This window comes from Halichoeres trimaculatus, unplaced genomic scaffold, assembly GCF_033239565.1.
Source record: "Halichoeres trimaculatus isolate MK-OKI-2021-1 unplaced genomic scaffold, fHalTri1.1 fHalTri1_scaffold_2, whole genome shotgun sequence".
In the NCBI taxonomy this organism is placed as follows: Eukaryota; Metazoa; Chordata; class Actinopteri; order Labriformes; family Labridae; genus Halichoeres; species Halichoeres trimaculatus.
The window spans coordinates 35,459,245-35,472,358 of record NW_027437180.1 but is presented as its reverse complement, the minus strand read 5'-3'; the positions used below and the strand labels follow the sequence as shown (position 1 = coordinate 35,472,358).

Genomic DNA, 13,114 nt, shown 5'->3' with positions numbered 1-13,114 from the left:
AACAGCTGCGGTTGAAGTCCTTGTGAAAGTTTAGTTTTATAAACCTTTATATGTGCCCCAAAAAATCTCATCAGGTTAGCATTGAATTATTATCTGAACACGTTAAAGAGGGATGCATAGCCTTGAAAGTCATGAACCAACAAGCCTGTTTTTTTGAGGTGACATACTGCTCAATCTCTGCTGTCTAGGTGCATATGACTTGAAGTTCCTGAACCCTTAGGTCAAGACAGTTTTTATACCAGAGGATCTCACTTTAAGGTGCCTTAAAGCTCTTTCTGAAAATAAAGATTCAACAAAAACAGTAGTAATACCCATAAACCTTTTATATCAATGTAACTGGTACAGCTGTGTACAGTGTCATGGTGCTCATGAAGGGCATATTTGAAGAAACACAACAGCCAATCTCGCAAAACGGATATAAAGGAGATTTTTCCATGGAAAAAAAGTGACCCATACAATAATTTGTCGTGTGGCTCCTACTTAAATAAGCCTGTAATCCTATTGCCTGGGTCTCCTTGGACATGACAGCTCATTATCCAGGCCTGCTTGAGGATAACTGAACAACAGGCCTGCGCTCTGCAGTCGACTCATGGCTTGGCTGGATCAACATCTGTGGCCAAAATGACACATCATCCGCTGCTTTGCGCCACCAAATGTCCCGGCTTCACGCACACCAACACCAATCTGGATTGTGTAACGAAACTGTAAAACGGGGACGAGACGCCGAGGAACGACAACAGAGACATGTCACAGAGCAGCATGTTATGCTTGGAGCAATAAATATGGTTTATCGGCCAATGAATGGGCCGTGTCTGTTGGCATGCTGCTCAGTGGAATTTTACACTGAGATGAACGAAGCAGACGAGGCTTCAATAACATAGGATCATAATGTTAGTCGATGCTGATGTGTCCACGTTGAGAAAATGCAAACTAACAAGGTATAGGGCCCAACGTTACGCATCACGCGATAATACAGATATTTCAGTCGAAGATACAAAACCTCTCATGTAAAAATACAAAAATGCATACCTGGAGTCCTTTTCCATAATCAACACGGTGCCTCTGTCGTTGCCCCCACACGGAGTCCGTCGTAAAAGAGTGTTATCAGCTAATTAAAATCTTAATAGACCACCGAGGACAAATACAGAGAGCGTCCAATGCAGTGCCATCCTCCTGTCGCCGTTTATCCGGGAGGTAGCGCCGCGACGCACAGCTGGTCCGCGGAGAGGCTCGTGTTTTTTTCCCACGGAGTCAGAGGAGGCAAATCCTCCAGGAGAAATCCTCTAAAACAAGCATGACAGCCGAGCGATGTCGATTGCGGTCATCAAGGATTTGGTTTAAACGGCAGCATCAATCATCGCGAGTAAATCACACGGGATGGCTGGCGTTCAGTGTGCTCTGGTGAGCACGAGGAGGGGCCAACCAGTCAAGACACAGGATGACGTTTGATTGGCAGGCCACGGACCAATCATCGCTTCGAACGACAGTGTTCCATTTGATAGAAAACCGAGGCAGCCAATCACTGTAGAGCTTTATTCTGCGGGGAGGTGGGACTTGCAGGTGTCATACAGCGGTGCCGGCTTAGACAGGTTTATACGTACATGGACACTGAATGATTAATTATGAGATTAAACTATTTCGTGTGGAATTTTCAGCTGTCAGAATAATGGATGAAAAAGGCGTACAGTTTTATTTTTAAGAAGTACAATTCCATACTCACTGTCCTAAACTAGGTTGCAGTTGCAAAGTGGTGGAAAACAGAACGAAAGCTGTAGTAATAAAGGGAATTAATGAGGAGAATAAAAGGTTAACGGGGCATAATGTACATAAAAAAGGGGCCCAGGTGCAGAACTAAAAAAATATTTATTAAAAACGAAAACCCCAAATTGTCACAATCTCAAAAAAAAAAAAAAAAAAAAAAAAAAAAAAAAAAAATTGCACAAAGGGGGTTTGACAGCACCAGAAGATGAGACAAATTGACAAAAAAAAAAAAAAAAAAAAAAAAAAACACAGGTTAAGCTATTAAGTGCACTTAAATAGGAAGCAAAAAACAAGAAAATTACCTTGTAAATAAGAACACAATAGGGATACAGCCTTCCTTCAGTTAATGCTGTTAATGCTGGTGCAGAAAATACCTGAATACTTCAGACACATTAGCACATGAGGTACAGAATAACTGTTTAAAGGACATGGAGATGTAGAAAAGCAATAAGGCCTTCAAAATAAAGCAAAGCAGCAGGCAAATTGTACCTTTAAAAGGATACGTTAGCCAAGAAACATGACAAGTGGAGTGGGCAAAAGTAGAATTAATTTTTTTCCAGATGTATGTGATATTTTCAAAGAAAAAAGAACAGTATGACAAACACGTAACACTTTGTATAACATCAACTCTACCTGTTATCTGGCCATATCAGACTTATTATTGCCATCAAGTGGACAAACCAAGTACTGCAGCTGGCAAAAATAAATTCTGAGCACAAACTTTGCAATGCATAAACATTTGGGACAAACATGATACATTAAAGTAATAGTTATTTGATAATACATAACTAACCCAATCAACCTAACATTGACAAAGTGTAGGATATTTAAAAGAGAAAGAAAAGTGATCTGTGATTTTGTTCAATGGGTCTGAGACCAGGCACTGTTAAGAGATTTTCAGACAAGTACATGTTTCATATTTAGATAATATCAAGCAAGAAGGGTCTCAAGAGGAAATGGATGTCAGCTGATGTACCCATATTTAACAGCTGGTTGGTGTGATTCATAACGTTTTTGTGAGGTAGGGACTCACATTTATTACACAACTTGAACAGGAGAAGTTTAAAAATTGTTGGATAACTTATAAAAAATCTTTCATTATAAAAGCACACTGTAACTTATTTTTATGATTTTCTTTTTACTGCAAAATGTACAGCAACTTACTGTAAAAAGTCTTTCCTGAAATTTACTGTAGGTAGCAAAGGATAATATGGAAATATTTTCTCACAACTTTAATTCTGTAATACTCTATGCCAGGACTATTCAATTACTGCTAAGTGCTTATGAATGCGATACATACAAATTCATGCACCACAGCCCCTGCTCTTAGGGCCCTAAGCAGCTGCTTACATCGCGAATGTCTCGGGACAGCTCTGCTTGATGCTGTGGTGCAGTGAGTCACACTTCACTGAAACTTAGCATGGTCAGAAATTAATATCAGAAAAAAGAGAAATGTGAAAATAGTCACTGAGAGGAGACTTTAAACAGATCATCACCATGTGTCTGTTTCTTAACGCTTGGTTTGTGATGAGCTGGAATGAAAACTGAGTGAAAAATGAGTTTGACGAGACTATGAAGAACAAAATGTGGATCACAACTCTATTAAAATCAAATTACAGAGAATCATTCCTGACTTTGAGACAGATTTCTTTTCTGATTCACAATTTAACAAAAATATTTGTTTAATAAATCAATCAAATGGTAAAAAGCCATTGACATACAAATAAATCTATAGTGTTTTAATGTAACAAGAATATATACATGTAGGGTAAATGGGATTTTGGGGATAAAGCAATGCTTGTAGTAAAGGACAGAAAAATGATTCATTGATTTCACTGAAAAGTTTCAAGAAGACTGACTTTTCTGACAAACTTTTGATAAAATACATTTAAGAAAGAAAACATCTGATTGATTTTTTCCATCATATGATATGTAAATCAGTAAGTGAGCCCGTTTTCTACTGAGTCCTGCTTTTTGATATCAGAATAAGCTGAAGTTCCTGTTGGTGCAGAGGCTAAACTGTTCTTCACAGCTGTTTGGATTTGTGCAGAGAGGAGATTCCCCCTCCTACACATGCACTGAGGAACCAGGTAACCACAACCCAAACCCAGGATACAGAGGTTCAGTGAAGGTGGTGCTGAAGGTGTGGAGGTGAATCAGTGTGCCAGAGGAGACTCTGTAGAAAGACAGAGTACCAGCTGGACAGTCCACATACACGGCTACTCTGTGAGAGTCAGAGGATGAGGACAGAGGGAGGACTGTTTCTCTGTTATTGTGACAGACAGAGTAAAATCCATCAGAGCAGAACAGAGTCCAGGACTGATCATTTGTTCCAAAAGCACAGTCATAACTGTCTCCTTTCCCTCTGATTCCTCTGTAACTCACTGATATAGAAACCCCTCCTTCCCACTCCACCTCCCAGTAACAGCGACCAGTCAGACCATCTTTACACAGCAGCTGAACCCAGTGGTCAAATCTGTCTGGATGATCAGGATATGACTGTTCCTCTTCTACACGTGTCACCGCCTTGTTGTCTTCAGACAGTCTGAGCTTTCTATGAGCTGTGTTTGGGTCCAGAGTGAGTTCACAGAAATCTGACAGAGAGAAAAAGACACAACACAGCAGCAGTTTATCATCAGACACACCTGACGGCTTCATTTTTTGTTAGCTGACAATCTCCTGTTTGTTAATCAGGAGTCAAACTGATTCCACACTTACACTTCTTCAGACCAGGTTTTAACCTCTGCTGTCCACTGTGGTCCACCCTGGAGGAAGAAACAGTCAGAATGATTTCATGTTTACAACATGAGTCCTTACTGATGCTCAACATGAAGCAGTGATCCTCAGTTTGTCCCTGTGAAGGAGAAACAGGCTCAACGACCACTGTCTCCATCACTCTGTCACTTTTTCTGACACTGTTGAGATCCTCTGATAAAAAGGTCAAAAAGGGTCAAAAAGCAAAAGCTGCCTGTTGCTCGTTGGATCCATGAAGTCCATATTCTGCTTCTCTGTCCTCTTTAAAATGAGTAAAGTCAAATACTGCTTTACCTTTCTTCTGTCTCTTTAAAGTAGTCTGCTCTTTTTAGGAGCCATGTGGAAAAATTCATGTTTTCATTTTATCAGACAACACTGTCTCCTAGAAATGAGGTCTTTATAATTCTACACGTTTTTTAATCGTTCTGATGATCTGATAATGTAATATCTGCCTCTTTCTGCTCACATTATTTGTGGATGAACAGTCAGATGAGACTTTGTCTGTAGAGAAGAGAACCAATCAAAGAAGAAAAGACATGCTGCTGTTTCTATTGAAGTGTGGTTTTTTTTCTATTTGATGCTCTTCTGCTGCTCTGTGTGTTTCCTGATTCAGCTTCAATCACTAATCTGAAAAGAATCAAACAGATTCAGTCTTTGAGCACTTGTTGTTCTGGTTATACCTCAGTGTGTCCAGTCTGCAGAGTGGATCCTCAAGTCCAGCAGAAAGCTGCTTCACTCCTGAGTCTCCTGGATGATTGTAGCTCAGGTCCAGCTCTCTCAGGTGTGAAGGGTTGGAGCTCAGAGCTGAGGCCAGAAAAGCACAGCCACTCTCTGTGATCAGACATCCTGACAGACTGAAGTTAGAAAAAGAATCACACTATGAGAGAAAGTCTACTGATTATCACTATTACTTTATCTCTAACCTCAGGATGAGCCAAAGACCAGACCTGAGAGTTTTCAGTTTGCAGTGTTGACTCTTCAGTCCAGCACACAGAATCTTCACTCCTGAATCCTCCAGGTCGTTGTTACCCAGATCCAGCTCTCTGAGCCTGGAGGACTCTGAGCTGAGGACTGAGGACAGAGCTTCACAGCTTCTCTCTGACAGGTTACATCCATGAAGCCTTTAAAGACATAAACATCTTATTAATCTATTTTACAAAAGACTAAAGGTGTCGCAAGTTTTATACTCAATACATGATCATTTCTTTGCCATAGATGTATATAAATTGCCTGCCCCCCATGCATGGAGGCACACACACACACACACACACACACACACACACACACACACACACACACACACACACACACAATTATTTAAGGTACCATTTTATGCAAAAATCACTTTATTAAGTCTTTTAGTAAAATTTGTGGGTCTTTGTCTTTCCTCCCAGCCCACAAAATGTGATATTTAATGACAAAACCTGTACTTAGTAGTGCTTGTGAATGTGTAATCCTGACCTAAAACGAGCTGTTTGGAATTTTCCAGGATTTGCCGATGTCAGCGATTCCCTTTTTTGACCAATCAGGAGCAAGTCTGACCTGATTGGTCCACCAGGGCAGATACCCCCGAATCTCCTCCCTGCCCACTCCCCTCCCTGCTGCTGGAGAAATTTCTCCAGCAGCAGGGAGGAGAATGCCAAAGTTGAAGAGCCATCACTGCTCTGTTTTTGGCTGTAAACAGCCACATAGTTCCATGCACAAGCTTCCCATCTCGGAAGAAGACAAGACTGAGTGGCTAGAGTTCATTTATCAAGGAAATGTGCCAGCTACACTCAGTAAAACTGTGCATGTGTGTGTGCTAGTCACTTCACGGCCGACTGCTTTTCCAACTTTGGACAGTACAACAGAGGGCCAGCGAATAGACTGGTCCTGAATCCAGGCGCATTACCAACCATCCTCCAACAAACCTCGAACCCTGGAAATGTGAGTATTCTAAATGCTGTGTGCTGTGGAGCAGATGTAAGAGCTTTTCCTGAGTGTCCCCCCTGTCTCTGTGTTAGCTTCAGGATGCTTACTTCAGCTGCGGTTAGCCTGTTGTTATAGCCTGTAATGTTACAGTACTTGGCGCCACTCTCAGTGACGGGAAAGAGCGGGGCGGTATCAGCGGGGGCTTATTTACATATGAAGGCCACGCCCACTAAATCAGAGCGTTCTGAACAGAGGGGCTATGAGAGCCTGGAAACAATGCTGCTGTGCTTGATTTGTTGGCTTTTTGGACCAAAACATGTTACTACCATTTCATGAAGACATCAATGATCCACATCAAACTGCAGAAAAGAAGCAGAATATGGGACCTTTAAAGACTGACTGAATGTGTTGACTTTCAGGAGCATTGCCCACTGGTAATTTCAGAAACTTTAGAGCCATGTGAGACTTTTTTTGTGACAATATCACTTAAACTCACTGGGTTGTTATCTCTGTCAATAAGATTGAAATTGCATTTCTATACTGACCTGAGAGTTTCCAGTTTGGAGTGTTGACTCTTCAGTCCAGCACACAGAATATTCAGTCCTGAATCCTGCAGGTCATTGTGACTCAGATCCAGGTCTCTCAGCCTGGAGGACTGTGAGCTGAGGACTGAGGACAGAGCTTCACAGCTTCTCTCTGACAGGTTACATCCACTCAGCCTGAAGATCATTTTAAGAGAACAAACAGATGTTTTCAGGGTCATGAACAGAATTTATTCTGTTTCAATTGTCTCACTCATTCACACTCATTCACTCACACAGCTTTGTTTGCAGCTCTGATCACTGGGAGCAGCCTCAGAAGAGCCTCCTCTGTAGCTGAGTACTCCTTCAGGTCAAACACGTCCAGATCTTTGTCTGAGGACAGTAAGATGAAGCCCAGAGCTGACAACTGAGCAGGAGACAGTTTATACATGAACAAAGGTCCTGATCTCAGAAACCGTTGGATCTGCTTCTCTAAAGAACGATCGTTCAGTTCATTCAGACAGTGGAACAGGTTGATACTTTTCTCTGCAGACACATCCTCACGGAGTTTTTGCTTGATAAACTCCACTGTTTCCTGATTGGTCTGTGAGTCACTTCCTGTCTGTGTCGGCAGACCTCTCAGGAGACTCTGATTGGTCTGCAAAGAGAGACCCAGGAGGAAGCGTAGGAACAGGTCCAGGTGTCCGTTTGGACTCTGTAAGGCTGCGTCCACAGCACTCTGATGGAGACGTTTCAGTTTAGGTTTGACTCTAAAGGTTTTGGAGATCTGGGATGTTGTTTGTTCTTTCATCAGGTTGAGTCCAGACTTGGTGAAGGTCAGATGGACGTGAAGAGCAGCCAGAAACTCCTGAACGCTGAGATGGATGAAGCAGAACACCTTGTCCTGGTACAGTCCTCTCTCCTCTCTAAAGACCTGTGTGAACACTCCTGAGTACACTGAGGCTGCTCTGATGTCGATGCCACACTCTGTCAGGTCTGATTCATAGAAGATCAGGTTTCCTTTCTGCAGCTGCTCAAAAGCCAGTTTTCCCAGAGACTCGATCATCTTCCTGCTCTCTGGACTCCAGAGAGGATCAGTCTCAGCTCCTCCATCATACTTGATGCTCTTCACTTTGGACTGAACCAACAGGAAGTAGATGTACATCTGAGTCAGGGTCCTGGGCAGCTGTGCCCCCCCTCTGGTCTTCAGCACATCCTCCAGAACTGTGGCAGTGATCCAGCAGAAGACCGGGATGTGGCACATGATGTGGAGGCTTCTGGAGGTCTTGATGTGGGAGATGATGGTGCTGGTCTGCTCCTCATCTCTGAACCTCTTCCCGAAGTACTCCTCCTTCTGAGGGTCACTGAACCCTCTGACCTCTGTCACCATGTCAACACACCATGGAGGGATCTGATTGGCTGCTGCAGGTCGTGTGGTTATCCAGAGGCGAGCAGAGGGAAGCAGGTTCCCCCTGATGAGGTTTGTCAGCAGCACATCCACTGAGGTGGACTCTGTACCATCAGTCAGGATCTGGTTGTTGTGGAAGTCCAGAGGAAGCCAACACTCATCCAGACCGTCAAAGATGAACAGGACCTGGAACCCTTCAAACCTGCAGAGTCCTGCTTCTTTGGTTTGAGGAAAGAAGTGATGAACCAGTTCCACCAAGCTGAACTTTCTCTCTTTCAGCACATTCAGCTCTCTGAACGTGAAAGGAAATGTGAACTGGATGTCCTGGTTGGTTTTGTCTTCAGCCCAGTCCAGGGTGAACTTCTGTGTTAAGACTGTTTTCCCGATGCCAGCCACGCCCTTTGTCAGCACTCTTCTGATTGGTTCCTGTCTTCCAGGTGGGCTTTTAAAGATGTCTTCTGGTTTGATGCTTGTTTCTGCTCTGTCTTGTGTCCTGGATGCTGCTTCAATCTGTCTGACCTCATGTTCCTCGTTGACCTCTCCAGTCCCTCCCTCTGTGATGTAGAGCTCTGTGTAGATCTGGTTCAGAAGGGTTGGGTTTCCTGCTTTAGCAATCCCCTCAAACACACACTGAAACTTCTCCTTCAGCTCAGACTTTAGTTTACGTCTGCACTCTGCAGCAGCATCGGCTCCTGAATAAAGAAAAAAGAAATGTAATGAATGATGTGAAGCTACAATCAGTCTGATTAGTTTCAACTTTCAGACATCAGGAAGGATTTGATTTGGCTCTTCTCTGAAATGTCTTCGGCTCATCAGTTGTGAAGTTTGTCACAGTTTATAGATGTTTAATGTGAAAATCATACTAAGAGCAGAGTTTAAAATGTAAACCTCTCTATGTTGTCTCCATTTCCTCTTTCCATCATGTTAAATATGTTTGAATCCTCTTACTGCTCTGCAGACAGGCAGCCAGCTCCTCCTGCTTCATTCTCCTCAGGAAGTGCAGAGTGATCTTCAGGAAGGCCTCTCTACTCCTCCTCTGCTCTTCATCCTCATCCTCTCTTTGACTCTCAAAGCATTCTGGGTAATCTGAACTCAGAGCTCTCTGGATCCTCTTCAGCTCACTCCTTACGAAGCTGATAATGTTCTTCTGGAGCAGCTGGAAGAGAAGAAAATTTCAGGCTCAACTCGTAGACAGTCAGATCAGATCACGTGTGACAGACAGAAAGCCTGCTGGTCTGCAGAGTCCAGCATGGAGACTGGATCACAAAGCTGCTTCACCTCTTAGTCTGTGGATGCTCCTTCTTCCTTTCTATGAAATGAACTTCATGTTGGAGAAATCTCCTAGTGTGCTTTCTTCCTGAAAAATTCTGCTTATGACGTAATGTGTTTATTAGAAAGAAGCTGAAAGCAGCAGCTGTCATTAACATGAAGCAAAGTGTTTTTGTTGTTTCGAGCTAAAACTGAACTCAGTTTGTGAACCCTCTGCTGACAAAGTCTGATTCTGTGTGTGAAACTAGCACCCAGCATGACCTCTGACCTCTAAGTGTGAGCAGTTCAGAAATGTGCGGCTTCATTCAATCAGTCAAACACTGAGTGTGAAGATGATGTTTGCAGTGTGATCAGGAAACTATCCAGAAAGCTCCAGAGTGTGAGCTCTGATGCTCAGTGGGAGCTGTGTTTCTACATTTACACACCATAAATATGAAGTCCAGCTGTGCGTGATGCTGCTGGGCAGACTGACCAATAGGAGCCTCAGATCTCTGCGACTGAACTCTGTGAAACAAACAGAAAATCATGTAGTGTTAATAACAGAATGACACACAGTGTTCATGTGATAATTCTATCTGCTGGATCCTCCTACAAACACAGGACCCCAATAATCTATTTGTTGCCTCACACAGGGGTGTCCTCTGATTTCAGTTTGTTCACGTGAAAACTAATTCTAATTCTTAACTAATCCTCTGTGTACACCAGGGTGTGTTATTGAGTTCCTCAAGGTTAAGGACTTGGGCCATTTGCTTTCATCTTGTAAATGCTTCTTCTTGGCACTACAATGAAGAAACACTCAATAAACTTTTACTTTTATGCAGATGATACTCAACTGTACTTGTTAAAAAAGCTACAAGAAACCAGCCGTTTATCTAAACTTAAAGCATGCCTCAAGGACCTGAGTAAGGACCTGGATGAGCAGAAATATCTTACTGCTGAACTCAGAAAAGACTGAAGTCATTGTCCTCGGATCTAAACACCACAAAGAGACTTTCTCTGACGAGATCACTGCCTTGAACCACATCAGCCTGGCATCTAGCACTCCTGCCAGGAACCCGCCAGTTCTTTTCTATCTGGACCTTTCCTTTAACTTACACATCCAACTGGTCCCAAGGACAGCATTCTTTCATCTTCATTATATCAGAAAAATCAGACACATCTCATCTCAGAGTGATGCTGAGACACTAGTCTGTGATTTTTTTTCTTCTAGGTTGGACTTCTGCAACTCTCTTTTATCCAGCTGTCCTAATAAGTCTATGAGGATGCTTCAGCTGGTTTAGAATGCTGCAGTTCAGGTACTGACTGTCTGTCCAACATAAATTTGGTTCTGTCCGAGGTTTCTGCCCGTTAATGGGAAGTTTTTCCTTGCCATTGTAATTTGCTAAATGCTGCAAAGTCCTGTACTCATGGTGGGTTAAGATGAGAAAGGACTCCTTATCTTGTCTTGATTTTGGGTTTCTGTTAATAAGATTCTATTAACATTAATGGGTCTAAACCTGTTAATGTTATTTTGGAAAGTGTCGTGAAATAACGTTTGTTAGAATTTGACGCTTTACGAATAAGGATTGATTGAGGGCACATATGAAGACACATGCTGAGTCCAGTTCTTTCTGCCTCTGGCCCTGTTTACTGTTGGGTCCTGATAAAAACACAAAGACTGAAACATGTTCACCTTAAAACACCAACCACAGTTAGGATCAAATGTTTCACACACAACGACAGGAAGTTTACTTTGATAGGCTCACCTTTCATCAGCACTACTTTCTGAAGATCTGAATTCAATAATTCTCCCCATAGATATGTCACTCTTTAAGGAGACATAACTGGGTCCAGGTCCAGGTCCAGGACAGTCTGGTCTCTTACGTTTAAGCCTGACAGAATCACAGACACTGATCAATAAACAAAAACACTGAAAATTTCCAGGTTTGAGCTCTGCTGAAAATTACCACCAACTTTCTAAAGTTTGAATTCTGATAAAAACGCTGTGATGGATTCTTACTTTGGATAATCAGACTGACGTTCATCTTGGAAGTTAAAAGGTTTAAGCATAGACTGGACGCTCTTTAAAGACACAGAGCTGGGAGCAGGTCCTGGTCCAAGTGAGTCTGGTTTCATACGTTTGACCCTGAGAGAGTCACAAACACTAATGAATAAACATGAACACTGAAATCTTCCAGGTTAATCTGGTGATGAAATTTACCACAAACTTTTTTACAGTTTAATTTCTGATATAAAAACACAGTGATGAATGCTTACTTTAGACGATCGGACTGACGCACAGCTTTAAAGTTGAAAGGTTTAAGCATAGACTGGTCGCTCTTTAAAGACACAGAGCTGGGAGCAGGTCCTGGTCCATGCTGTTGCTTTTTGCTTCACGCACGCACACACACACACACACACACACACACACACACACACACACACACACACACACACACACACACACACACACACACACACACACACACAGAGGGAGAAAGCGCTGTGAGTAATGATGGTGCAGTGTTGTTAATTGCAGGGATAGTTAGAGATCCTGGTCTCACCTCTGAGCTCTGGTCTGTCTCTTGTGGTCCCAACACAGGGTGCTTGTAGAGGGAGGGGCTCCCTCTTCTTGGTCCTCACACTGATCCATAGCAGAGATCTCACCTTTACACAATCACAACAATGTGTTCATTCATTACAACAAGGTTTACAGCACATGACACATAGTAGTTCTTCTTTCTCTTAGTAGGGTTGGAAGATGTTTGACCTCTGACCTTTTCATCCACGCTCTTCCCTTCCTCTTCCCTTCTTTCCTGGTTTCTGGTCCTGGTTCTGTGTACTGACCCCTGATTTTGGTTTTTCAGAGGCTAAAAAAATAATGAAGATTACATTTCTCCAAAGCGATGTACAAGAACAAGAATTTAGACAGAAAGGAAAACCTTAGTTAGTGCATCAAGTTATGCTGCAAGTGCTGCCATCAAGTGCAAAGAGAAGCACATTTTTTCCCCACATTTGAAATAATGTAGCCATGGCTAACTAACTGCAACAATATCATTCAACCTCCAAAAACATTCATTAAATAGTGCTGAAAATTCATTAAGAGCTGGATGAGTCAGAAGATCTGAGACCTTCTGACTCATTCTACCCCTGAGGACAGAGAAGGGCCAGCTTAAGTAGTAGAAAAGGACTCTGTGGATCATACAGAGTTAGGTAATTCATTCAACCATTTGGGAACAACAGAGGAGAAGAGTCTGGCTAGAGATTTGGAGCCCCACTGGGCTGGAGGCACCAGGCATTTTACACAAGCAGAGTGAAGTGGGCAAGAATGAGTGTAGACCTGGTTGGAGGGTCTCGGGCATTCTTGTCAATGTTTTGTAGCCAGAAGAAGAGCTTTGAATTTGATTCGAGCTGCCACTGGAAGCCAGCAAAGAGAGATTAACAGCGGGGTGAAAAGTGCTGTTTTGGACTGGTTAAAGACCAGACGTGCTGTTGCATTCTGGATCATCTA

General features: G+C 42.7%; 2 protein-coding genes across 3 annotated transcripts in view; both read right to left on the bottom strand.

Moving 5' to 3' along the window:
- evi5l (ecotropic viral integration site 5 like) overlaps nucleotides 1-1,387 on the bottom strand; it is a 56,819-nt gene extending 55,432 nt beyond the window's left edge. For both annotated transcript variants that reach the window (XM_074685364.1, XM_074685372.1), the window contains exon 1: nucleotides 1,030-1,387. The gene's annotated coding sequence lies outside the window, so the exon portion shown is untranslated. The remainder of the gene's footprint in view (nucleotides 1-1,029) is intronic.
- A 2,116-nt stretch (nucleotides 1,388-3,503) lies between these two features.
- LOC141801981 (NLR family CARD domain-containing protein 3-like) lies at nucleotides 3,504-11,464 on the bottom strand. Its single transcript, XM_074685353.1, has 9 exons — nucleotides 11,370-11,464; nucleotides 10,050-10,128; nucleotides 9,304-9,511; nucleotides 7,244-9,047; nucleotides 6,972-7,145; nucleotides 5,463-5,636; nucleotides 5,196-5,369; nucleotides 4,480-4,526; nucleotides 3,504-4,355 (listed from the first exon to the last, which is right to left on the bottom strand). The coding sequence occupies exons 1-9, from the start codon at nucleotides 11,417-11,419 to the stop codon at nucleotides 3,829-3,831; spliced, it is 3,237 nt and encodes a 1,078-aa protein (XP_074541454.1). The 5' UTR covers nucleotides 11,420-11,464; the 3' UTR covers nucleotides 3,504-3,828.
- Nucleotides 11,465-13,114: the final 1,650 nt, after the last annotated feature.

Coding starts and splice junctions, on each gene's coding strand:
- LOC141801981 (XM_074685353.1), bottom strand. CDS start 11,419: ATGGGGAGAATTATTGAATTCAGATCTTCAGAAAGTAGTGCTGATGAA. Junction 7,146..7,243: donor AGAGCTGCAAACAAAGCTGT/GTGAGTGAATGA, acceptor AATGATCTTCAG/GCTGAGTGGATGTAACCTGT. Junction 5,370..5,462: donor TGCAAACTGAAAACTCTCAG/GTCTGGTCTTTG, acceptor TTCTAACTTCAG/TCTGTCAGGATGTCTGATCA.